Source organism: Coturnix japonica, chromosome 5 (genome assembly GCF_001577835.2).
Source record: "Coturnix japonica isolate 7356 chromosome 5, Coturnix japonica 2.1, whole genome shotgun sequence".
In the NCBI taxonomy this organism is placed as follows: Eukaryota; Metazoa; Chordata; class Aves; order Galliformes; family Phasianidae; genus Coturnix; species Coturnix japonica.
This window is the reverse complement of record NC_029520.1, coordinates 20,672,696-20,699,448: the sequence shown is the minus strand read 5'-3', so window position 1 is coordinate 20,699,448 and position 26,753 is coordinate 20,672,696. Positions and strand designations below refer to the sequence as shown.

The 26,753-nt window shown below is 47.1% G+C and overlaps 2 protein-coding genes across 8 annotated transcripts in view; one reads left to right on the top strand and one right to left on the bottom strand.

The window, feature by feature from the left end:
• Positions 1 to 26,753, top strand: part of DDB2 (damage specific DNA binding protein 2) — a 40,079-nt gene that overhangs the window by 4,517 nt on the left and 8,809 nt on the right. Inside the window, exons 1-5 of one of the 3 annotated variants that reach the window (XM_015864294.2) lie at positions 20,959 to 21,012; positions 21,588 to 21,631; positions 21,736 to 21,916; positions 23,865 to 23,998; positions 25,795 to 25,986. In XM_015864294.2, coding sequence (XP_015719780.1) covers positions 21,748 to 21,916; positions 23,865 to 23,998; positions 25,795 to 25,986 — 495 coding nt within the window. In that variant the 5' untranslated portion in view covers positions 20,959 to 21,012; positions 21,588 to 21,631; positions 21,736 to 21,747. Of the gene's footprint in view, positions 1 to 20,459; positions 20,580 to 20,922; positions 21,013 to 21,587; positions 21,632 to 21,735; positions 21,917 to 23,864; positions 23,999 to 25,794; positions 25,987 to 26,753 lie in introns of those variants that run through there. The other 2 variants (XM_015864292.2, XM_015864296.2) reach the window with 2 other exon arrangements.
• PACSIN3 (protein kinase C and casein kinase substrate in neurons 3) lies at positions 44 to 18,677 on the bottom strand. 5 transcript variants are annotated; one of them, XM_015864298.2, is made up of 12 exons: positions 18,545 to 18,677; positions 9,011 to 9,080; positions 7,497 to 7,597; positions 7,030 to 7,186; positions 6,150 to 6,385; positions 5,619 to 5,774; positions 5,007 to 5,182; positions 3,852 to 3,972; positions 3,163 to 3,293; positions 2,518 to 2,583; positions 1,855 to 2,015; positions 44 to 363 (listed from the first exon to the last, which is right to left on the bottom strand). In XM_015864298.2, the coding sequence occupies exons 3-12, from the start codon at positions 7,548 to 7,550 to the stop codon at positions 248 to 250; spliced, it is 1,374 nt and encodes a 457-aa protein (XP_015719784.1). In that variant the 5' UTR covers positions 7,551 to 7,597; positions 9,011 to 9,080; positions 18,545 to 18,677; the 3' UTR covers positions 44 to 247. The 5 variants fall into 5 exon arrangements, with proteins under 5 accessions (XP_015719784.1, XP_015719786.1, XP_015719788.1 ...); XM_015864300.2 differs by having other exon boundaries at positions 9,011 to 9,068; positions 18,545 to 18,676; XM_015864302.2 differs by lacking the exon at positions 2,518 to 2,583 and having other exon boundaries at positions 18,545 to 18,676.

Sequence of the window (26,753 nt, the reverse complement as noted above, 5' to 3'; positions counted from 1 at the left end):
TCCCTTCTGTACTTCTATATTCTTGCAGTGCTCACAGTCAGAGTAGTCTTATTCATCCTTGTTTATTTATTAGAAAATCCCTACAGGTCTAGGCATTTAAAATGAAGCATTAGTTACATGGAATACAGGCCCTCAGAGTCCAGAAGTTGCTGGATATATTGCAGAGGTGGACTGGAGCCATCAGTGACCCAGTGACCTCTGCAGGAGATGCTGGTATGGATGCAAGATGCTGGCAGGGCAGTTGTAATCAGGAGGCAACTTTCTCAACGTAGTTAGCAGGATAGAGTCCTACATGGCCAGTGAGAAGTCGGCCCTTGCACCACCCCTGCTCATCTTCCTCACTAATCTTCATCAATTCTTCACCTACGAGCAAAGACAGTTATTAGGAAGCAGCTTTGGAAAAGGTAGCATGGCATTTTTTTTGTGAACTCTGAGGGAAAAGACCTGATGGTCTGAATCATCACCCCTTTTCTCCCTTATCACACTCAGCATCAGTTTGATTTAGTCCACAGTTATTGATCTCTTCATTAGCTGTGGTCAGTCTTATCCCATAGGCCAAGGAATTTCCATTCCTCAATGGAAGCTTTTTTTTGTTCCCAGTAGTTCTATTCAGTTTCCTTTCCCCAGAAGAAAGTACTTAGAAACCAAAAAGAGCAGAAGGCTCAAGTTTTCTTTTCCACCAGCTCCTCTGTAGCATGTGGGAAAGAAATTTAAGAAGCTGTTAAGCTCTGGCTGGTAGGGGCCAAAATGGCTATTCTGTCATAGGCCATCTGGCTTGACCAGAAAGGCATGCAATCAACTTCTTTCTCAGACTATAACCAGGAAAGACTATGACTTTTAACCTCTCCATATCTTCTTCAGGAGAGGGCAGAAAGGACCTCTTCTCCATCAGTACATCTGCTAGAGAGAGAGGTCCTCTGCATCATTAAGACATCCCATGCTGGTAGAGGCTGGGAAAGAAAGTCATCTGCTATTAAGCTTAAGCCCTACTGGTCCATGCTTGCCAGAGCAGATCCAGAAGATGGATAACAATATAACAAGGCATGCCTTTTTAACCATTAGATCTGCTGGGTGGAAAGAGAGAGCAAAGAGTCAAATTCCAGAGCACGCATACTTAAAGATATTTTATAGCAAAAAAAGGTTTGTTTAGTAGCTAGTTTACTAGCAGCACAGATACTGGAGCCTTGGACACAAACCTCTGCTACTGAAAGACTTCAGCACCTTTTTAGAAAGGGGCTATTTTGGAGTTGTATAGCAGAGATGTCACATACGACAAAACAAGCAAGATCAGAGACACTCAAGATCCAGATGTTCTCTTGGGTTTGAAGATAGAACATTTCAACAACATTTTAAGTAAAGGAAGAAGAATGGAAGGGGCCTACTTGCTCCAGCATTCTTTCTCTCTCAATCCTCTGCTGGGAGCTAGGCTCTCCAAGATATTCATTTTGATATAGCATAATTTTGTTTGCCAGCTGAACTCTGTCTTCAGTAGCATGTGTCACTTAACTAGGCTGTCTCCCAAAACATCCATCTTCAGTTAATTCAAAGGACAGTGCAAACCTCACATTAAAGAAAAGGCAAAAGGGACCTATGTAACCACTTGGATCCACTGCCTTCTCTATACTGTAAGCAAGGCCCAAGCAAACTTTTGATGGGGCCTCACTGTTTCTTAATCTAGAAGAAGTTGAACTGCCCAGTGTATTATCTGCCTTATTAGTTGGCAATGGGCCAGTCCACAAGAAATGCAATAATTATCAGTTCAAGGTAACATCTGGTTCTTAAGGAGTGTTCCAATCATTCACTCAGCCCAAGAGAGGATAGCAAAAGGTTAGTAAGAGATTAGTGCTTCTGTACCTGCTTTAAAGCTCAGCTCATCTGCCTCCTGTCCTGTGTAATCATACAGTGCTCGTACCCGTACACCTGGTACCTTTATGTCTTCCTCATGCCCGTTGGCATCCAGGCACTTCTTTGGAGTGTCCTCATCTGACCACTCCGAAACATCTTCCTTCCCTCCACTGCAGATATGGAAGCAGAGAGGAAACATGATGGCAGTTCTCTCACACACTTTCTCCTTAATTCAGATACCATTCCAACCTCTAGGAGACTACTATGCTATAGAACTAAGTGGAAAAGACCCAGTAGCCAAGCGAGGGTGAACAGGGAAGAAGCGAGATACCAGAAGACACTAGATTTGCTTGAAAGCACAGTAATGACAGGGCCCTGGGGGCTACAAGGCAGACTCATTCTCAGTGTTTCCATATATGCACTTTTCATGTCTTCATCCTACTCTAGCACACCCTCTCATTCAGGGAAGGTCAGACCTAATGGAGAGCCCAGCTGTATCTGGAACAACTCCAGCCAAGAACAGGACAGAGAAGGGAAAGCCATGTCTCCCATATTAAACAGATGTGGCTGGAATGTTATTTTCCAAATCAAAAGCAAGAGCAAAGGGGAAGAGCAGCAGAGGACAGGCACCTAGAACCCAAAAACCCTGAAGAGGCTACATTCCATACTAACTTCACAAGTGTGGGTGCCCTCAGGCTGTCATAGAAGAGGCTGTTCTGCTCCTCTTGATAGAAAGACCTGTAGATGGGCAAATAGAGCCCCTGAATCCATTAGACTGAAATGGCCTTGGAACACCTTTATATTCTCATTCTTTTCTGCCCAATTCACTTACACCAGAGTTCCCCTTTGAAGGCCAGGATGCTAGAGGCACAGTAGGACATTGGTCTCTTCAGCCTCTCCCTGTCCTGACTGCTTCCTGGCAAGGGAGGGCAGCTATACACCCAGACTTGTCAGAAGTACTCGCATCATTGTTAGGGAAAAAACAAAAACACAGATATGCCTGCATTGAAGAAACAGTACAGCTAACTCACAAAGTACAGCTAACTTTCCTTTCCTTACCCTGCCTAGGACAAGCAGTAATAAGGCCAGATCTTTATCACTAGAAGTACCTTAAGGCAGGTACCTAGTGAGAATGAGACAGTATATACCAGACCAAGAATAACTCCCTGAAAACCTCCTTTTCTCTGCTTTCTTGCATTTCTTGTCCTGTGGGACCCTGCCCAAGGCAAGAAGTTAAGAAACTACTCCTACTCAATAATGATCCTGGGCAGGACTGTATTTTTCCTAACCTGAGGCATCCCAGCATTCAGCCCTCACCTTGTCTGCAGAGGAGTCTGTGAAACAACACCATCCCGTGTAGGCAAAATGCTGGTCAATGTGACATCATCCGCCACCTTACCACTCTTTTCCTTCTTAGTGATTGGCCGTTGTGTTTCAAGGGACCATTCCTGCTCAAGGAAAGAACAATAATACTATCAAGCCATTAAGATAAAAAAGCTCTTAAGCATATTTTCTTACCCATACAGAAAGGAAACAAGTAAAGAACATCTGGCTATGCTTCATTTACGGCTGATCAGTTAATTGGCCTTACAGACACGTCAGGCTCAGTCCTACTGAATTCCAAGGTGCAACAAGAGGGCCTGTAGGACAAGTTACAAGAGGAGCTTATTCCAAGATCCTGAGCTCCATCTCCTCCTCTTTGCTCTTGCAGACAGATAAGCTGTAGTAGTTTCAGTTTAGTAGGGTTGTAAACACCCCTTCATGCAAAAAGATTGCAATAAAGCAGTTTCTGAAGAGCCCAGTACCCTGAGCCTGTGATCAAGAAGTCTCACTTAAAGACCAGACACACTAGCACAGGTTAGCCTGAAGGAACCAAATGGCAACTCGCAGAAAGGAAAGAGATCTGCCTGATGCATGCCTCTGCAATGCAGAACTAGCAATCTGCCAATTTCAGAAAAACAGATGGTAAAAAAACAGCAATAATACATTTGTGAATGTTATGTCACCTCAAATTGAGGCCAATTCATGGCCATGCCTGGTCCATGAGTATTACGCCACCACTTCAGGTCTTCCTGGTTGTCTGCAGCCATGATAACTTGATAGAGATCTCGATACAGTGCTTGAAAGCTATGGCCAAGAACAGACAGAGACATCAGTCACTCAGTAGTTCCCCAAAACCCAGTTAGGAAAGAGGACCTTAACTTCACAAATAGCTACATGGCTTATTAAATCCTATGAAGTTAAGGTTGCACACTTTATACCACAAGATCTCTCTTATCTGGGTAGAATGGGCATCTCTTGCTTAAGTACTAGAAGGTAACAGAATCTCAGTCCTCTAATTTTGATTACAGGTAGTAACATGGAGGCTTCTCATATGAAGGCGGCTCCAAAAGTAATGCCTCCTGTTTTATTGTGTTAACCTACAACATCAGAGGTAGGTATTGGTGACACAGCAGTAGAGGTTGAATCTTTCTGCAAATATTCCATTATATTTTGTTGCTGTGACACAGATAATAGCAGAGAGGCAGTCTGACAAAATAGCATCTGACCTGGAAGAGCACATGAAGGAACAGTGTGACACTGAACAGCATGTGGAAAAAAATAGCACCCACTGACATTCATCAGCACTTGCTGAACATGTATGGAGACCAAACAGTGGGTGTGAGCACAGGGAGGTGGAAGGCAGCACATCTCAGCGGTGGCAACAGCAAGTCACCTCCAGTGACACTTTTTATTTTAAAAAACAAGCATGGATTGTTCATTGCTGGCAAAAAAAACCCAACAAAAAAAACATAGCTAGTGGTGATGACTGCACTGAAAAACAATGTTTTGTAGCTGAGAACTGTAGCTCTATCAGGTGGTATTATTGCATCCAATGTAGTTTCCATGGAAGTAAGCAGAAGGCATTACTTTTGGAGCAAGCTGCATAGAATAAAGGCACATACAGGACCATATGAGAAGGGTTCAGAGACACAATAATTCCTGGGGAATATGTACTGGTCAGTCTGAAGAGATCCAATGCCAGTTCTCTGATAAGAATGACAGGGAATGAGCAAGACCTGCTTGATGCAACTTGTTCCTCAGACACTGAATTAGCACCCCTTGCCAGTGCCAAGGGCACCACAGTCTATCAGACCTCCCTCCTATGCAAGAGCTGCTACCTTTCACTGGTGGAAAGGTTGAGATGCTGGTGCAGATTCAGGAACATCTCCTTAAAGAAGCACAACCGCTTGCGCTCTGCTTCCTGACAGCTCTCAAACACTTGCTCCATGTCCTCCATGTAGCGGGGATTGTAGCGGTTCAGCTCTTCTAGCATCTTCTCATATTGATCCTTGCACTATATCAACCCAGGAGGAAAGAGAGCTGCAGTTAAAATGTTGCCTGGAAGTCAAGCCTCTGACCCAGCACCTCCCAAACACCCTTACAAGTTCCTCTTCCACAGAGGAATCTTCCACACTTTGACTCTTACAGGCAGGCAAGCCACCCGCTTTGGGTAGCCAAATCTTCAACTCTGCACTGAGTGGATGCTGCACCAAATTCTCTATTTAATTCTTGATGTATTTATTAGCGAGACCTTATCTAACAGCAAATATATAGACCCCTTGCTCAGTCTCACATGCTGATGTCTCAGTTTAACCCCCCAAAAAATCTTAAAACAGTGAGGTCACACCTCCTGCAAGCCTTCATCAGAAACAGCATTGCTAAGTGATAACACAACCAGTGCTTTCTCCATGAGAGCAGTGTCCTTGTGACCCATATCTACCCACACTCACCTTCTCAGCCTCCTGAGTACACTTCTCAACACGCTCCTGCAACTTGCGCAGCTGCTCCTGTGAGACAGAGGAGTCTGCCTTGGCATGATTCTCCCTTGTATGGGCTGTTTTCTCCTCCTTCCGGGCTGCATGATAGTTTTTCTTAGAGGTCTCCACCTGTAAGAGTGATGCAGAGGAAGTCATTATTATGACCACAGAGATCCTCCATTTGTTTGAGAGAAGACATTAACATTTCATTTCAGTCATTGGCAATTGTTTCAGGACAACCCAAGGGAAACACCAGTTTGGTGTTAACTTTAGAGCATGGTTGGCTAAACAGGTACCTCCAAATGATTACTTTTTAGTGCTAACATGCCAAGGAAGAACACCAAACCTGTTACCAAAGCTGTTATCACAAAGGAAGGAAGCTACAAGACCAAGACACCAACAAGATATCCTTCCCCTGGCATTCCCTGCAAGCCCTACTAGGCTGGATGGCAATTGCCACTTGGACTACCCTCATTCTCTCTTCCCCATTCACACTTTGCTCACATCTTTCATCTTCTTCACCCAGGGCTTCTGGGCCTTGCGGAACCCATCCTCTGCCTCCTTCGTCTCCTTGAAGCCCCCAATTATTTGCTTGTGGTAGGCCTCCTTTTGCCAGGCCTTGATCTTATCTGAATCTTCACCAGCCAGATGGTTCCTGACAACTAAGTGAATCTCACTTAGTTTGTCTGCAGCTGTCAAAAAGGCATGCCAGGCCTTCTCCAGAGTACCGTACTGTGGACCTGCAAGAACAAGACCAAAGGGGCACTTACACCTCCTGCCCATAGACAAAAAGAAAAAAATAAACATTCTTTTCTCCTACATGCATCTCTTTGGGGCCCATTCCATAACTCTGTATCACAAGTCAGCATAGACTTGGTCTCCATGCAGTCCCCAAAGGCAGCATCTAGACCGGCTGTCACAGCTGGCTGATACAGGCACATCTTTTGAGCAGCCTTCACTGCCCTGGGCAGGGTCTGCCAAGGGAGAGTTTCTGTATGAAGTTTTCTTCACAAATCTGGCCCAAGCTTCGGTTTGTGAGTCCAATGCCACTGAAGCACAGTATTGTTATTCTTTGACTGGACAAGAAAGATGGGTGACAACTGAGCTATTCTTAAAATGGGAGACCTGCAGCTTGACTTTAGGCTTGGACTGGCTAATGACTCAGAGTAAGTAACCAAAGTATCTAACAGCACTGAGAAAGAAGGCTTCTTAGAGTGAGTTAAAGGATAGGGTATAACAAAAAATAATAGTCCAAGAATTTACCTCCCTTCCTGTAGATAGGAAGCCTGTCCCAAGGAAACAGCCTCAACTCAGCAAGACAGACCACTCCAGGAACAGAATGCAATTATTACATCCTGTTCCCAGCCCAACCTGCCAGACTTACCTTTCTCCACATTGGTCCTCCACTTTCGGGACCACTCTGTTAGCTGTTGGGCGTAGTTCTTCTCTATTTTGGCTCGCTCCTGGAAGCAGGAGATTAAGTCATTGCAGAGTCGGTAGCCGTCATCCACCCGCTTCACTGTCCGCCTGTAGTTTCCAGCCTGAAATTTCACAAAACACACTGTATTGGTCTTCATACTCCTTCAAAACAGACAGCAGCAGGCCAAGCATCACAGTGAAAGGGAGCACCAGCCCTCTTGAAAGCAGCAGCTTGGTTCAGACCTGCCTCTGGCACTCTGATCTCAGACAGGCAGAGCAGTGGAAGGAGTAAGTAGAGATGCTCTGCTTACCTCTCACAGCTCAGATCAGTATCACCTGTACAAGAACCTCCCCACAATTCTTCCTCTCCCTACAAGCAACATGTCACTCAAACATTCCTACCTCCCTCACAGCCCAATTTTTTCTCCTTACCTCCCAGAAACTACCCTCAGGAGCCTCCCCACCAGCATCATCTTCTGATGACATCACACCCGTTTTCTTGCAGCAGAGAATTTTTGCAGATTTTAGTTAAGCTGAGGAGAGAAGGAAAAAAAAAAAACTTTTTAATATGGCACTGGCTGAACCTCTGCAGACACCACAGTTCTCCATGACTTAGCTAGAAGTCTCAGAGTCCTGCAGGCAAGCACTGTCATCACTGCACCTCCATCAGCAGATGGCTGTATATGGCAGACTGAACCTGCCTGCTGTCCCCCTCCCTGCAGAGGAATGGTCCTGGCAGCCCAGGAGCACATTTGGAAAGAACGCTGCAGAAGACCATCTTGCCAAACCGCAACTGTACAGATCCCAGAGCGAATCCAGCATTTCTCAGCAGCAGTCACCTCTGTCGAGATTCTTTTCCTCAACAAGGCTCACAGAACACTAGCAAAAGCTACAGAAGCAGAGGTAGCTAGAACCATCTGAAAGACTTCTCTCAGAAGGGCTGACTCCAGCTTCCCAGTGTGAGAATCGGGATTACAGCCGATGCTGGGCACTCAGCAGGCAGGCACGTCTTGAATGGGGAGGAGCCCTACCCAATTACCCATCAGCTGAGTTGGGCTCAAGTAGAACTACAGAAATATGCTGAGGCAAATCTAGCTGCAAGACAGCACAGCACGCATACCAGTTACTCAGCCATACCACGTCACTAGAAACATCACTGTAGAGCTGGCACAGCCCACCACTGCACCTGGGTCAAAATGCAGGCAAAGAGTTGGAAAGTGTTTCTCATTCTGTTGTCTTTTGCCCACTCTCCTGTGCAAATGCGTGCTGCCATTCTGCTCCTGACAGCGTGCAACACCAAACACCCTAAGGAAAACTTCTGGGATGATCTTAGGTAAGAGCAAAGTATAATGGAAAGAGGCTCAAGTGTTGACACTCTCATATAAACCTACTCCAGTCTAGGCAAGCTTGGGTTAATCTAGCATAGATGTCCTTTGCTGCCACTTCTCCTCTTGCACATTCCTAGTTATAAAAAGCTTTCTTCACACCCCAGAGAGGTATCTGGTCATTCTGCCAGCCCACAGAGTACACAGCAGAGATGAAGAAAATCACGTCAAGAGTCCGTCCACATCTTGCACACCTTTAAAACCCTTTTAAGCCTACTCTAGCATGAGCCACATCAAGAAGTGTCCCAACAAAGACTGCAGGAATTTCTTCCATTTCTTCTGGAAACAGTCTGGCTCTGTTTGCAGTCTCATTTAACTGACAGTAGGAAGCATATTAACGCTGCTCCAGGAGGCTGAAGCAATGAATGCCAGTCACAGAAGCAAGTTGTTAAATAGGATGTGATGCGCAAATGCATGAACTTTGAAGCCTGAAGAACAGCTTCACCCATGCCACCACCTGTTCCCACCCTCCCTCTCCCCACCACTCCTCAGAGAGCTGCAATGCTATCTTACTGGTTTCCAGGGCATGCAACTCCACATTAGTCCCCAGTAGCTACATACCTGAAAATGAGATGACAGGAGCAGCAGGAAGCTGGCAACTACGTCCTGAGCTTGAACTCTGTAAAACAGACTGGAGAGGACACAGACGGGCACAGTTAGATACCGCTGCTTTACTGTGGGGATGCTGCCTGTTCTGACACATCCCAATTCCAGCATAGGCACAAGGGTGTCCCCCTTCTGCCAGCTACTAGGAGGGGCACCCTGATATAGCAGCTGTGGCCACTGAGCCTCCTAAGATGCCACGTTCCAACACGTAGGAGAGATGCCAGATCGCTGTGTCACAAGATCTAGCCCCAAAGTTAAAATAGAAACAGTGGGGCGGGATGACAGCACTGTGCAGGAAAGGTAGCATCACAACAGCTGAGCAAAGGGAACTGCCCAAGGCGAGAAGAGCCTAAAATAAGCACACTCCCCAGGCACAGTATGTGGGGCCTGACCCCCCTCTTACTGTGCACTGTCTGGTTTGGGAAACCCACTGCCTCCACGTTTAGGCACAGCAAACTTCAGGAGAAGGGGAAGGACATATACCTTCTCCAGACCATGTTTAGTAAAGATGAAGAGTATTTATCTATGAAACAAAGGACTCTAACTTTGCAATTAAAAACAGGCTAGCTTTCTCCTCATGGAGAGGGATCAATTAATTACAACCCATGAAGGTTGTATCACTTTTTCCATCCTTCCCTCCCACTCTCCCCCATCCCCACTTCTTTATCAGGAAGCAGTGAATCACAAACATGCCTTCCATCTCTTGTTTCATGGTCAGGCTGACTACACAGTCCTAGAATTCAGGGTTAAATGTAGCAAACTGTTGTGTCAGAGCACGCTTGTTTGTTTGATGGACAGTCAATAAGAACAGAGGAACCCGAATCCATTCTTTCTTTTATTTTCATGTTCGAGTTGGAAACAAAATTGAAGAAGTTGGGAATGAATTCAAGCAATTGTGAGAAATTAAATTTCTTCCGCCGCTTTCATATCAAATGTGAGCTGTGCTCCCTTATTTTATCCAACTTACAAACCCAGATATAACTGGGTTTACTATACCTGTGATTAGTAGGTTCTGAAACATAATAGTAGCAGTGCTGAATGAGATGAGTGTTCTCGTTGCCCCATATCCTTCACAGACAGTGGCCAAGAGCAGGTATTTCCCCTGCTCCAAGAACAGAGCAAGCATACATGATGCCTCCCTGCATATTTTCCAAGCCTCTAACCATTTGTTGACAGGAGCTTCCTGAGCTGGATGTGGCACCTATGAATTTAGAAGCACCCGATGCATTTCTCTTCCATTAATTTCTCCAATCTCATATGAGTTTTCAGCATCAACAGTATCGTGTGGCAAAGCATCCCACAGCTCAAGGCTCAACTTGGAACCACCACAGTAGCTGGGTGGCAGAGTTAGGGAAAAAAGCAGTATAATATTTCTACAGGTCAGCCTCCATGTCTCAAGTAGCACTCAGTAGAATACACATTTAACAAACATTTATGTACACTTCACAGAAGCCAAGGAAAAAAAGAAACAAACACAAAGAACAGTCCTAAAAGATGGAAAAGGGTCAAAAAGTAAGGAGTGCCCTTTCCTGCCAGGCTTCTTCTGGACTCTACACTGCCCGTGAGCCCATGTCAGTCAGCAGATCAAATTGGATCTGCATGCAGATACAGGGAAGGTACTTCATAGTGCACACAGAAGCTGAAGAACAGCTGCTGCTGTCACCCTCAGCCCAAGAAGAGCAAATAAATCGTCACTCCACCCCCTCGTGCCTCGTTATTCCTGAAACATGTGTGTTGTGTGCTGCCAAGAGCCCAAAACTGGGGAAAAAATGGAGTTTGCCAGGAAAAGCAAATAGAGAAGCATTACACATGCCAAAGCCTGAGGCTGGTTTTATAGCAAGGTGTGGAAATGACAGCGCTACCCTGCACACAGCTCAGTGTAGCAGAAGCTACCATGTAATTCAGAAAGGCTGACAGAGCCTGCCCAGGACAAGCAATAGAGCTGGAGTTACATGTGGATTGACACCGAGACATTCTGATGCCACCTGAGCTGAGAAGAGGCTAACAACAAATTTGCACAGCTAGAGGAATGCTTGTCCTTCCCCTCCTGCTTTCCTTGTTCACATCTTACAGACAACTTCACTGCAGCTCCTGCAAGACAAGCTCTCTGAAGAAAGAGAGTGACCACATCTCCAGTCGCTTTGCACCTCTGCAGGATTACAAATGCAGCTGGCACTGCTACAGCTTTGCACCTCTGCAGGATTACAGTGCAGCTGGCACTGCTACAAGCAGCAATGTAGGTAGACAAAACAGACAATATAAGTGACATTTACACAGAGCTACAGTCTTTGCTGCTAGCAGCGCTGAAAAACAAACAAAAAACTCTCCTACTTCCCTAAAGATCTACTTTCATTTATGAACAGCGTAAGTTATCCAAAAGTAGCTCTTAATCTCCAGCTTCAGGAAGGTGGAATGGCTCATGACTGATTCACTGGTGCTGAGCTCCACTGAGAGAAATGCCACTCGTCATGGCAGAGCTGTTTCCACATTTAACCGTGCTGATCTCACCCTGCTACAGTCAGTCACACATCCCAGACGGTAATTCCCCACCCTCAGAACAAGGTGTCACACTTAAACTCTCTGCTTTCAAACGCCTGCATCTGGGAAGGAAGGCACTACCTGTTTCTGCTCAAGTTTACACAACAGAAGTACAACAGGGTCTCGTTCCACAATTAAAGCACCTAGACTGGATAGTAATTACCCTTCTCAACTTCAGAAACTTTTCCCTAAGGCAGGTGAACCACAAAAATCATCTTCCCTCTAAACCACGCTCCAGTATTTCCAGGCTCCAGTGCCCAAGGCATCACTTCTGTGCACACTGCTCGACTGCCTCCTGAGACTGACTCCCTGGAAGCAACTGCTCTCTTCAGTTTGCCAAACAGCCGCCTCTGGGCCCTGCAAACGCTCAGAGGGTGCGTGCAGCCCTGCAGGAACGTGTCCACAGAAACAGAATTTGTTCACTTGCCAGGCAAGGCCTTCTGCCCAACTTTTTCCCCTTTTCCAGAGTACAAGCTTAAGTACTGGGTTCAGGCAGGCAGAAATGAATTTGAGTTATATTTATCTGGTAACCAGGGCTTCGGTGGAAGGAAATCTTTATTATGGACCAATTTCTATGTGTTGCTTAGCTTAACTTTAACACCTAGTTTTAATTAGGAACAGGGTGTTAATAACTAATTTCTCCCTCAAGGAAACAATACCAGCACAAATCAGCAGCACCTGATGTATTGGATTCCCAAAGAGTTACTTTTCTCGTACAGCAGACAGTGGTAAAGGTTCCACTTTCTCTCCAAGGCACTTCCAGTATAGGCTGCCAATCAACACTTCAATCTCAACAATCCAAATACACACAAGTACTAACACCACCACCTCCTTTAGAGCAGCGGGCACAAAAACCCGTCATTTTCTGCTAACTGGCTTTCAGAAAGGAACTAAAAGGCCGAAGCCAGGAGGGACCACATGACTCATCAGAGCAGTGAGCAGCACTGCTGCTGGTACGGCAGTGCGAAGAAAGTCCTGATGGAAAGAATGAAACAAGGCATGGGACAGCATTTCTTTTCCAGCTTCCCCATCCCTGCAGGTAGGCCCCCAGTAGTTGGACATAGCTCTGAATCAGTGACTGTAACAAGGTGCTCTCCAGTGGTATAACACGGGAACGCTGATACTTACAGGTGTGTTCACCTCTCTGAAGAGGGGCCAGTTCATCTTTACAGCTGGAGACTGCCAGCTAACACAGATCCTCCAAGAAGCCCATGTACCTAAGCTGTCTCCTACCCAGCAAAACATCCCTTAGAGATACTTATCCTACTGATGTGGTCACACCCTTGGTAGGGTCACCTGACTGGAAAAGGGACAGCAAACCATTTCCCAGCCACTCCCTAAGGACCAACGCCTACCAAGGCTGCCCAATGCAGTTTTGAGAAAGACTTCAGATGATCTCTCCAGGCAGGGAGAGGTCAGAGAGCCATCAGGCAGAACAGTAACTGCACACAAAGGTCACTTCAGCTATGTGCAAGCCTGGAACAGAAGCTTGTCTCCAAAACAGTAATTCTCTAGAGACCGCGTAGCTGACCATTAGCAAAGTTCTCCACGGCTATATGGAGTTACTAAAATACAGACAAGATCCTCATCCTCTTAAAGGAGGATGAGTCCTTTAAGTCTGCACAATGTTTCACTGCACTGTCTGCTTTCACCTTCTTTATATGGGTCTCCTCTAAATTCATGCCAAGCTAATATCCCATAAATAGATAGCCCACCACACCTTCCTTCCCCCCCTTTTTTTATAAAAACAAACAGAGAACTCTTTATTTTTTACATGTTCAGACAGAACAAAGTACTTTCCATCTCCATCATCTACTCCTTGTTCAGTGCTCAGAGACCAATGCTACAGGAAAGGCTTCTGCCAACACATCGTTGCTGATCTAAAGGTTACGATTCCTAACCAACACAGCTGTACCAGGCAGACACCACTAAGAGAAACTGTCAACACTACTCCCATAAGACATAGGAGATCTTTAATGTTAAAGGAACACGGAACTGTCCTGGTTAACATAACAGTAAGAGATAATACAAGAGCGTGCTGGGCTATCAAGGTCCATGTTATTTTTTCCTCAGTTATTCTTCCTATGAGAAAGTTTGCTTATAATTGCCATACATTCACTACAGTTGCTGGAATAATCTTGACATGCATGCTGCAGCTGTATTTAACAGCAGAGAAAAGTTTGATAAAGACCTACCAGAAACTGCACTACAGCAGCCTGATTTCTTAGCTTAGTGAACAGCACAGGACCTGTTCCACACCATCAGCTTGCCTGCTTCCCAGTTCTCACAGAGACAAACACCATCAGAGCAAGGTGGTAACCCATGCAGGCACAGAGCAACTCTGAGCTCAGCTGTCCCACTCTCCAGGCCTCTTCAGCTGCCTGCTTTCACACTGCCTACTTCCTATCCTGTTGCATCAGTCTCTGCAAATAGATGCCAAGCTTGCCAGCAAACTTGTGCATCAGCAACTCATTTTGTTGCTATTCTCTTTTGCTTAACTGTTGTAAATAAGCTGTTTCTTCCTAAATTGCTTAGACTCCAGTAACAGCTGTTACCTCTTCAACAGTCTCAATCTGCACTAAATTTGAACAGCTTTTCCCAGTACTTAACCTACTTTCACCCGATTGCATTTTTCTGCACTCTAGACAAGATCAATAGTCCATCCTGTAGAACAGCTGCCCGTAACTGAAAGTATCTCTGATCACAGCAGCAGGCTGAGGCAGTTCTCCCATTTCCAGTCAGGCCTAAGTAAAGCTTTTTTTTTTGTTTAGAACTCTAAGTAGAAAGAACAGTGATCTAAACCCATCCTTATCCAACACAGAGTAAAGGATAGGGGAAATACTGAGGTAATAGTGCCTTTTTTTTCCCCCTTTCCCAACTAAACAAAACTCTGGCTACTCCATGTCAGTACAACATTCTTCTCCTGTGATTGAGTCACCTTGTAACCCCAGAACAAGGATCAAGTTTACTTGAATGTATTCAGAAGTCTCAAGGTAGCAGCTATTTGCAATCAAACAACCTTCAGAAGAGCCACAGGCCAGTTAGCTCCATTCTAGTACTGAGCTTTCAGTGGCTTCTTGCTTCAGGACTGCATAGTAGTCAAGAACCCCCCAAACAGCTGTCTCTCCTCCTTCCTTCCATTTGAAAGTAGCACTTTCTTTTAAGCCCAGCTGCAGTTCTACCTACTCCATATATAAGTTCTTGGCTTCACTTCACCAAGACCTAGAGTTCTGCTTGTCTCTTAGGAGGGGGAATGGGAGGTAGAGTTGGCAGGGATTTTGTCATTTTGACAAGGCATACAGCAACCACATGCCCAACGATTTCCAAATATAACATTTCTTCACCTCTAGTTTATCAAGTAGGCATCTAGGTCTCCTCAGTAAAAGCTAATTTACTACAGCTGTTTATTAGAAAGGGTTCTTTTTGGTTGTTGCTTGTGTTGTGGTAGAAGCCTGCTGGAGTCAACATCCAGGCTTCACAGATGTTTCCAGGCAGCAGGGTGAGCAGTGCTGGTACAAGGGCTGACTAAAAAAAGTATTTACAATCACTTCAGAAGTGAAATGTGCTCATCTTCTCCCAGGCCTCAATGAAAGTTCTAGTCCTTGTCAGAGCAAGGCAACAAGCCTATTTCAGAGCCCTGCTGCAGTCCATACAGCAGATGCAAGAGCAGGAGAGGCTTGGCTCAGCAGCAAGGATACAGAGGGAGAAGAGGAAGTTAATGTCCACAGATAATCACTTATAGGCGACTGAAAAAGTTGACCATGTCTCCAACAGCCCAGGAAGCAAGTACCTCTCCTGCCTGCACACAGACAAGACACAGCTTGGACACACTCATAGCATGGACAGAGCTGAAGAGTTACTGACGGTTGTGTTGTCTGCAGCAATTCTAACTCTCAGCCTGGAAAAACTGACAGGTCACAGTAAACAACTGTACCATAGGAGAACATGAAATCTTCACAAGCTTAATGCAGGCCCACGATACTAGAGAGATCTCCTACACCCCCTTCTGTATTCTGCAACGCTTAGCGACAACCATTAGATTTAACAAACAAATTCCAACTACCACAAGTCTGAAAGGCTCTTCCTCATTGTGCCATTCTGACAGGAGCAACCACTGAGGGCTGAAATATGATTAGGATGCCAGTCACATGTATTGCCTCACAGCAGTACCCAGCCTCAGCCCACATTTCAGCTTAGAGGAACGTGAAACTATTGTACCAGTCACCAAAACAAAGCAGGATGATTACAGCAGAGGACACACCAGCTTCTCTGTACTGACTTTACCTGCTGGAAAAGTTTCTGCCCCCATGGCCAAAAAAGTATTTGGATGTCAGTTAAACTTAGTGATCACTGTGCCACAAGGTAGGAGGTAAAAAAAAATTGCCTCCTGAATAACTTCTGAGCTGCTGTAAGGATGCAGAGCTCACCTGCTACTCTTCAAAAAGCCAAAGCCCAAATTCTCTGTGAAAAACTCCAGGCATATTAGACACTTTTTCTCTCATTTGCCAAGGCTTTTTCTATTTAACCTCTGATGCAGCTCCCTGTTATACAGCACCATCTACACCCATCATGCTAAATAAGTGGTGAGAAGATAGCTTGCCTGATCAAAAAGTCTGTTTTAGGAAGATAAGAGCCCCTCAAAGGGCTTGAACAGCTCTGCTATTGTTTTGGCATTTCCCCATGAACTCTCATGAGCAGCCTAAATTCACATATTACTGATCAGCTGATGGAAAAAAATAGAGGCAGTTTATTATTGCTGTCTAATCAAGAGCATAGTTTTTTCCACTCAGGCTGGAGGCAGATACTTTTAGCTTTTGAGGTCCCCAGTTCAATCCCTGGATGGCAGCCATCACATGAACCAAACAGTTCAACAACTGAACAGTATCCAGCCCTCGATGTGGCCAGAATAACACATATACAGTACATGCCACCCTGAGGTATAATAAGAGCTAACAGAAGCTCACCTTGCCCCCACGTCATGCCCAATCTGTTCTCAGTTTTGTAGTTATCTCCAAGGAACAAAACTCACATTACAAACATACCTGACTGTAGCTTTCAGGTTTTTTTCTAGAATTCTTTTTTTTTTTGAAGCTTGTGCTCATGCATGGAAAGATGAGAAGTTTCAAGCTAGCTCTCATACGATCCACAACAACCCAGGCTGACTAAATGTATCAGTCACTGTCCCGCAAAGAACTCAGTCTGGGCTCTCAAGATTTTCAGGCTCTTATGGTTACGCACACAGTTTGCCAAGGACCTGCAGCATTTCAGCACAGCCCCACACAACTCTTATTCACTTGCTAAAGTCCAATAGCAGAGCTCCAGGCAGCAGTTGTATGTGGCCAATACAGTGACATTATCACTTACCACAGCCTGAGAAGCGAGACAGTACTTGCTGTAACAAATGCAAGCAAGCTATAGAAGCTCAAACACTTGGATAAGGAAAAAACAAAAAGCGAGAAAAACTAAACAACAAAACACAAACAGAAAGAGCCAATATAACAATCCAATACAGTGGGCACAGCTAAGGAGGGCAGGAAGCAGGTAGTTGAGCTCACAGCCACTCTGTTCCAAGATGCAACTGGAAGTACCATCTAGTAAATATTCTAGGAGACTTCTCACAAGGCACTGGCATTAACACGGACCTCTGTCAAAGGACAACTTGCAGAATACACCTCACGGAAAGGTGAATCCTGCCCCAAAAAGGAATGTGCTCAGTTATGTAATGCATAGAGAGAAGCTCCATTTTGACTCCACCCAGAAAGCAGCTCACCTGGAGTGAGGAGCAGCCGGACCCTGTCATTTTAGCCCACACACTGCAGAGGTGCATTGTGCTCCCATTACGCACAGAGAAACATTTCAGTTGTTGTAGGGCTCAGTGACATCTGAATTCCAGGGTGGAGTGGGAGGCTCTGCTAAGACTTTGCATCGCAATCAATTACCGTAGTATCAGAAACTCCTTCGTGCAAATTAGATGGGCGGTGAAGCCTAAAAGGAGAGGCTCACATCTCACCACTGATAGCTGGGAGCACACACTGGGCTCAGAGCGTACAGTGCGAATGAGGAGCACGTGTCCGGAGGTGGTCAGCTCTAACCTCCTCCTCACCCCCCCGCCTGGGGAAGACGCAGAGCTTTTAGAACTGAGGCAAGCAAAGAACACATAGTTGGCACAGAAAGTTGTGAAACTGGTTAATGCGTTTGGGCCGCGCTAACTTCACTTATTGATGGTCTTGCGGAGACGGCAGATCCCTCCTCCTGCGAGCAGCAACAAATCACAGACCGAGCGCTGGCCGTTCAGGCCCACTAATACCTCCGTGTTTATCAGCTTTCTCCTGCCCAGGGCAGGGAGGACACGGTAACCCCAGCGGTGTGCCACGGCCCGGCACCGCCCGCCGGGACACCGAGACCGCTGCCTCCCCCGGACAGGGAGGAAGGGGAGAGCGGGGCCGGGGCCGCCCCGTCCGTCACGGCGGGCTCAGGGCAGGGGGACGGCGAGAGCCCCCCGCGCCTGGGCCCCAGCGAGGCCCCTTCCCCCGGGGGAGCCGCTGTGCCCCTCAGGCACGGCGCTGCCAGAGCCCGCGGCTCCAGTTTCACAGTGGGAAGCGGCGGGGCCGACACAAAGGGGCCCCTGTCCCCGCCGCTGAGCGGAGGCGTCGGCAGCGGAGCGAGGCGGGCGGGGACCGGGGCAACCCGCCGAGCCCCCAGCAGTGCGAGCCGCCGGGCACCCCGTGAAGGTCACAGCCGTGAAGGCGGCCAGGCTACGCGGTGCTCTGCCGGGAGCCTCCTCCAGCCATACAGCAGCACACCGAGCCCCGCTGAGAAGCAGCGCCCGCCCGGGCAGCGCCTCGCGCAGCCACCTCCGCTCCACGAGGAAACTTTTTCCCTCGCAGCCGCCGCCAGGACCCCCGGCATTACCGCACAAAGCCGGCACACAGCCGACACCACGTCGCTTACCTCGGCGGCAGCACGGCACAGCCCGGCGGGGCGGTCAGCAGGCACCTGGGGCCGAGCGGGACGGGCCCTCCCCTATTTCAGCCGCGGGACGCGGGGGCTCCCGTCCCGTCCCGCCCCCAGCAGCTGCCGGCAGGGCGGGCCCGGCGCTGGGGGCAGCCCGCTGGCGGCGGGGCAGCGCCGAAGAGGCTCGGTCCGCTCCGCCCTCTCCTGATCCAATTAACGGGCCCTGCCGGGCAGGTGGGGGCGGATCGGGGGTGAGAGCGGCAGGTTCTCCCTCCAGGTGGGGAGCCGGGTGACCCGGAGCCGTGTAGGGCAGCGGGGAGGGGACGGAGCGTTGCTCGTAGGAGGCGGGAGGTGCCGGGCTGAGTCCCCCCGTCATGGCGGGTGGCTCTCGTGTGGAGGCCGGAGGTTCCCTGAGCCCCGATCTCCCTCAGGGAGCCAGTCCCTGGGTTCTGGGCTTGCTGCGGGTCTCTTCAGCACGGTGGCCCTTCTCTCAGCCCACTCCCACAGAGCTGACTGTTCACTTTCTCTTCTGGAAGCCTTTCCCTAAGTAACCCAGACTCATCTTTCAGTGTCCCGCTCGAAGCCAGCTTTTTTGCAGTACCAGGGGCTGCCGGCCAGAGTTTCCATCCCCAGCGCCAGGCCTGGGTGGGGTTTGCCATGACGCTGGGGCAGAGCTGACAGCAGAGCTGCAGGGCCCTGCTGGCCCCTCTCACTGCTTCCAAAAGTCCTCAAACCCGGCTCCAAGGACCAGCTGTGCGTTCCTGGTTTTGTTTATTCAATCAGCGGTGAAAGGAAAGACCGAGAGAGGAAAAAGCATTCTATAAGTCTGCACTTTTGCCTCTGGAGTGGTCCTGGGGTATTTTCTCCCTCTCCGTGACTCTCTTAAGTTTGACAGGAGTCAGAAAAGTACCTGCGGTGGGGCCCATCAGGTGCAACAAGGGCCTGTCAGAAAGGATGTGGTAGAGGCCAGTCCTAGTTTGTGCTGGGGTCAATGCTCAGCTCACTTTCACCTGTGTGGAAGATGGACCCACGACAGGCCAAGGTGCAGTGCATGGCAAGCATCCCTTCCCAATGGCACCAGAGATGCTTGTCTGCTCCCTGAAGTTAATTAGTGTCGAGGTATAAGTATCAACTCTGTATTTTACTTTAAAATGATATTTAAAAAATAATTTATTTGGCATAGACATTCCCTAATTCGAGTAGGAGATATAAATACCACAGCCAAATTAATGTACATTAACAGGGTATGGAAAGAGCAAAAATCTGCCACTCGTAGATACTCTATACCAGCATTTACCCAGCTTTATGTTGTACCTGTTGTGGTACCGATACCTCATGCACTGAGATATGCAGGCCAAACTCCAGTTGTTGTAATGGTGCTCTTTACATCAGCAGGCAGACTAAAGTAGCCAAAAATGTTCGTGCTTTGGAAAAAGGGTCCTGGCAACAAGGAGGCAAAATACTCTCCAGTATTACAAATAGCACAGAGCCGACAGGCTTAGTCACAATATGGCTTTACCAGAGCTGGCAACGGGGCGTCTTAGTTCTGTGATAGAGAATGGAGGTCTGTAACTGACTGTATGTCAGACAGAGGCATTGTGAAAACAAGCCTTGTATCCCGCCCATGGGTGATGATGCTCCTCTACCTTGGCTGCATGCAGGGGTTTGAACAGTGTGAGCCCATGCACACACGTGGCAATATCCTTTTAGCACTGCTCCTTCCCTGCCCATCTCGGAGTATCATCCCTGCTCAGTGCTGGCATGCTGGTACCAACTGGTGGCACCCTGGGCCGGTGGCGTGTCTTCCGCACATGGCTTGTGATCCACTATTCTTGTCCTTAGTGAATAATGATGACAGAATTAATCTGATGACTGCAGAGTTTCTGATGGTGGTTTCTGATGAATTCCCCAGATCCTGGCCCTGTTCACACCTGTGCCAGCACTGCTGACTGCCAGCAGGACAAGGAGCAGATTTACCTGCAGCAGTTTCCTTTCCTGTAAACCAGCCCTTTGTGGTGCCCGAGGAAAGCGGGTGAGTACCACTTTCATTTACTGCTATTGCTACTTTACACTCAGGAGAGTGCTGTGTAAGCCCTGCCGATGCCAGACAGGTTGGTGCATCAGAACCCGGTGTGTTGTGTGTTTTTGTAGGTCGTTCTGACAGCTGCAGGCTGCCAGCAGCTAACACGGCGTTGTTGCTGTTCAGCAGGAACGCCCGCAGATCGGCTCTTCGTTGTCCTGTCAGCCGGAGAGCCTGGCCGAGCGGGGCCAAGGGCCGCAATGGCCGCAATGGCCGCAATGGCCTCAATGGCCGCCGGCTCCGGGCTAAGCTCCGCTCCGCTGTTGGGGCCGCCGGGCGCTGCCGCCCCCCCGCTCCCCGCCCCGGTTATGAAACCTCCGGGGAGGGGCCGGCTGCCGCCCGCCGTGCTCGGCGGCACCGGGGAGCGGAGGCCTGGGGAGCTCAGGTGAGAGCGGGGCGGCCCCTCCTGCCGGGCCGGGGCCGGCGGGCGGTCACCGGGGAAGCTCGTCGGTACGGGAATGGGAACTTGCGATGCGGTTACTGCGGGCACGTCCGCGGCTGTCGCACGCGACTATTAAAGCAGTGCTCTGTGCTGGGAGGATGGTGCTGCCCGTCGGCATCGAGGGCCCGCCGTGGTCTGTGGGCCCGAGGCCAGGAGCTGCCAGTCCCAAGCCTGTCCAGCGCTCTGAGCAGGAGCCCGAACAGCGTGTCGGGTGGTGAGCGGCCGTTGGGTAGGAAGTGTCGTCTGAACACGTGGTGGAAAAGCAGTCAGCCTTGACCGGCTTTGTTAAGGCTCTGATCTCTTCCTTAGCGGAATCTGAAGTGCTTTGCTGTGAGCCACAAGAGAAACAGTCGGGCATTATGTGGTTGCACAAATGTACTTTGTGCAGATCTGCAGGTTTGGGGCTAAAACGTTCTGTAGAAGCACATCTGTCAAAACATAGCCTAGTGTTTTAGGATGCGTTCGTTTTCATATGGGAACAAAGAAGAGTTTATTGAACCTGTCCCTTTCCCCAGCAGTGCGCAACAAAAAGCTACTGTCACCCTGATGAAAGGGGCACCAGGTAAAGTTGCTGCCTCCAAGCCACTGGGCTGTGCTTCATTCCAGTTTTCCTCTGTCTTCTTCTGTGTGTGGCAGTCCTACCTTCTGTGCTTTGTTTGCTTTTAGTGGTCAGACAGAATGGCTCCAGTGAACCGGCCCAAGGACAAGAAGCATGAAAAGGCACATGAGCGTCAGTCAGAAGAGGCAAAATCGTCTGGGAAAAGGAAACTGGACTATGAAGGTCAACAGAATGTGCCACTAACAAAGAAATTGTTATTGAGGAAAAACAAAGCCCAAGAGAAAATTGGTAATGTTTCCTCAGGTTCTTCTTCACAGCCTTATTTACCCTAAATAACAGGCATTAACTTGCTGAAGAGAGAGGATGCCAAGGAACATGCTCAGACATGAGTTTTCAGATAGGGCTCTATATTGGAGGGATAACATGGACTGCACTGGGGTAGTACATCCTCCAATTATCTGTCTAGTTGCACTGTGTCTATGTACACAAGTCTGGCTTTTGAGACTCTGTCCCTTGATAGAAGCCTGCTTACTGATAACACTGCCACAGCTTGCTGCAGAGTGGTTGAGTTCCATGGAGTTCCCAACTTAGCAGACATCTGCTTTAGCGTAGGACAGACCGGCCTTGGTCACATATCATTCTTTCTCACATGCAGTCCTTAATGCAGTTTCATGGTCATAACTTTGGTGTCCTACAGCATGCAGTCTGGCATTTCCACCTAATCCTTGCGTATTCTAACTTTCTAAAGCAAGAAGGTATATTAAGTGTTTTCTGACTCTGTGTTCAGACTAGGTGGGACAGAGTTTCCACTAATCACATGTGCATTTTTTCTCCCTCTAATTTGTAGCCTAAAAGTGTCTTAAACTTTTTATTGAAAGAGAGAGAAGTGATGAGGTTTGAAGATGGTGGGAAAGTCTTTGCAGTAACAAAAAGTTGCTTAGACTTCAGTTACTGGAAGGATTGATTCTTACATATGTTGGAAAAATATTTTTTTCTCCTCATCTTTTTAGGATGGGTCCAGTTTCTTGCAATTGAAATCTGTTTTAAAAGGGTTTCTTACAGCAGATGCTAAACAGGCCTAGGATTTGTTCTTAATAACATAATTCTTTGAAATAAAACCAGATCTGAAAAAGACTCAGTCTCCTTCTGCCACCTTTGAAGAAGGAACTGTGAATGTTAATTCTTCTATGGGGGAAGAAAAAGGAATTAAAATATCAATCCTTCTATTCCCATTTCAGCAGGTGTAACAAATGTTGGCTCTGTGTTGGCATATGAATGTAGAGGTTTAGTCTTGTGCCTCTGCCTTTCTAAGCTCTGGGGTTTTATTAAAGGAAGATTTATTTCAGGTTCTAATTGCACAGAATGATACCTACAGTGTTGGTCTTCTGTTTCTTCATTAGTGTCTCTAAATTAAAGTAGCTTTTGTGTTCCCTTGAAAGGCATCTTTCCCATTTGACACCTAGATCTGCTGGAGTGTTACTGACTATTGCTATGGGGATGATTAGATCACAGACACGGGACTGAACAAATCTTGTTTTTATGTAAAGGCCCCTGAAGATAAAAACTTGGAACATGGACAGAATGTAGAAGCATGATGTGCTCTCAGCAAAAACCACCCTGACCAGAAAGGTTTTCACGCAACGAGGCGTCAGCAAGTCTATTATCAAAAACAAAACTCGCAGTGCTCTGGACACACTGTATGAGCTACAGCACAAGCAGATAGAAAATTCTAATTCACAAGCAGGCGTTTCAGGAACTGCACGGGAAGTCATATTGTTACGCTTTGGGAGTTTTCAGGTGTAACATTTCTGACTGATCTTCCACTGTACACAGAGGCTCACCCCCCTCCCACCATGTATTTCCAAATTGTTGGAGTTTTAGATAGATTCCAGGTATGAATCATCAGGTTCTATATTGTTCCAGAGATGCATTGCCTGAAACTTTGCTTTCATCCTCTTTTTGTCTTTCTGGCAAATTTTTGACAAGGAAAAGGAAGGTTTAATGTGCAGAGGCACACACAAAGCTCTGGCAGCCTATGGGAAGCACTGGACTACATAGGTTGCAGAGACTGCTTGCAACTTAGACATGTAAGAGTTGTTCTGAGTCTTTTCTCTTGTGGCTGAAGCTTGTCATGAATTTAACAGAAAATGCAGATGGTTTCCCATGTTGTTTAGTGAATAAACATGATGGGCATTGGGCATTGCTCTCAGTAACTTTTACTCACTTTTCTCTCTGGCAGGTTGTAATAGAGGTGGGACTGTGATGAGAAATACCAGAGCCCTTTTCCATCAGCCAAAATGGCAGTGCAGCATTGTTCATTATGTCTACCAGAACATGCTGGGAGGTTCCATCCGGCCACAGTTCAGGCAGGTGAGGAGTTGCTCCTTCATGGCACATGAAACGTCTCATCTCTGTACCAAAAAAAAAACCACCTTGAAAACAAGTGAGGAGACTTTATAGGGGTTTAATGTTCACAGACACAGTTTGTGATTCCAGATCTGGCATACTCTTATATTTCTCGGTCCTGTAAAATGACTGTCCCTTTCATTTGAGATGGCCTTTTATGCGACATTTTATCCTGTATTCATTTAGTGCTTACTTGAATGATATTTAAACTTGCCCACAGCCACTGAGGTTATTGCACAGTGCTGCCTTTGCAACTGATGCAACTGTTTCGTCATGTTTTTGCATCTGCTCTGCTTTACTAATCATGTGTAATTTAATGTTGATTCCTCTTTTTCACAGACAAATTCCATCAAGTTTGTAATCTTTTCCTAATTTTCAGAGTCATGCTCCTTTCGTTTGAAAGTTAACTTTTTCTGTGCTACCCGTAGGTGGGAAGGACCTAGGCTAGTTTATCTTTCAGATGATTTGCCTGTTTTAAGTATCAAAATGCTAAAGAAATCACCATCCTCATCCAAGCAGTACCTGTTCCTCAGCTGAATAACAATGGAGTTGTGTTATGGTTTGTCATTCTGTTTTGCTCTTGTTCGCTCTTACACTGTGTTGTTGTGCTACAAGCAGTTTGGTTGGAAGGCTGTATTATTATATCTCTTGGTGATGAATAACATTTTAGGATGCTCAGTGCAGGCATAGTCATTGGGTCCTTTTTCTGGTGGGAGATGTGTTCTTCTCCATTGTGTCAGCGCCCAGTATCAATACAAGCCAGGGAACAAAAGGAAACAGCAAAGCCCTGCTGAAAAGGATTTGGGGTATTGGTGTGGATGGAAAGCTGGACATGAGCCTGCAGTGCGCCCTTGCAGCCCAGAAAGCCAATTGTATTTTGCACTGCATCATCAGAAGCAGGTCAGCAGGCTGTGGGAGGTGATCCTGCCCCTCTGCTCTGTGCTGGTGAGACCTCACTTGTAGTACTGCATCCAGGTGTGGAGTCCTCAGCACAGGAGAGATGTGGACCTGTCAAATCACGACCAGAAATGGTCCAAGGGATGCAACAGCTCCCTTTTGAGAACAGGTTGAGAGAGCTGGGGCTGTTCAGCCTGGAGAAGAGAAAGCTCCAGGGAGACCTGGGAGTGGCCTTTGAGTATCTAAAGGGGGCTATAAGAAGGAAGGGGACAGACTCTTCAGCAAGTTTGTTGTGATAGGATGAGGGAAAACAGTTTCAAACTAAAAGAGGGGAGGTACAGGTTGGATATAAAGAAGTTTTTTTACAGTAATGGTGGTGAGGCACTGGAGCAGGTTGCCCAGGGAGGTGGTGGATGTGCCATTCCTGGAGACATTCAAGGTCAGGCTGGATGGGGCTCTGAGCTCCCTGGTCTTCGTGTAGGTGTCCCTGTTCATAGCAGGGGAATTGGACTAAGTGACTTTTTAGGGTCACTTCCAACTCAAATGATTCTGTGATTCTCCCTTGTTTAATGTTAGTTATTGTGCTATTTTAACTCATCCTAAAATACTTAGCTCCCTGCACGTCATTTAAAGTGTGGTATCTCTCACCTCTCTGATTTTCTGAGTACTACAGCTTATGTAGTTTTGTGTGGTCACCGTCTGTTTGCCTGGGGAACAGTGTGTTCTCTTCAGTGCACAGAGGGGTTTAGCATTTTGTGTGAATGTGCTAAGGCTGGTGGTGATTAGGAATTGTTAGCACTCTGAGTTCAGAGATATTCAGGGATCCCTACAAAAGTTATCATTCTCTTTTATCTTTGTAACAGTGTCTACAGCTGCCCTTTGTGCGTTCTCTGACCTCATACCGCCTTTTTCGAACAGCGAGTCCCTTTGACAGGAGAGTGACTTGCCTGGAGTGGCATCCAACACACCCCAGTACTGTTGCCGTTGGTTCCAAAGGCGGAGACATCATTCTTTGGGACTATGAAGTACTTACTAAAACTTGCTTCATAAAAGGGGTAAGTAAAAGGGGTGTATGGAATGGGTAGGAGTGGAAAACTGAAGCACATCCAAATAGTTGCAAAACTGACATCTATTGTGAGATGTGCATAAAGGTCTTGGGCTGCAGAGAAGCCCAAAACTGAGGTGGAGGTTGAGGAGTAACGTAACAATTGAAATGTGTCAGCAAGTCATTCCTTAGTTCCAGGTTGTTCTAGTGCTGGGAAAAACAGAGATGTAGTGATTAAATTCATAATAGAACAATTCTTGGTGCGTGTTCAGTGAGAAAATAACTCAGAAATTGGCAAATTAGTAGTTTTAAAGGGATGCCAGAAAGAAGTGTGCAGAGTGAGTCTGCCTTAGGTCTTGATCTTTCTCTGCTCACCCTTTATTCTGTGTCAGATGAAGTAAAAATATATTTGAGTGGAGAGAAACTAAGTCCCTTCAGCTGAAGTGAAAAGCTGAACTAGAATGGGTGATTTACTTAGCTGGCATGCCCACTGTTATTATATTCACCATTGTCATTCCTACAGGGACTTGAAGAGTCTCTTAACTTTTGTCCCTTTGTAAATTAAACAGGTATATGCTGGGAGGAGATGTATCCTCCGAGAATTCCAGAGTCATCTTTCTCTTTTTAATACTGTGGTGCCAGCCAGCCAAGGAATACAGTACTTGGGGACCGGAGGAGTTACAGTTTTATTGTCTGGAAGGGCTGCTGCCCAGACAGTTGCTGTGTGGGAAGGCATGGTTGTCTTTGCCTCCTGGATGGCTGTAATGTGTTTCACTG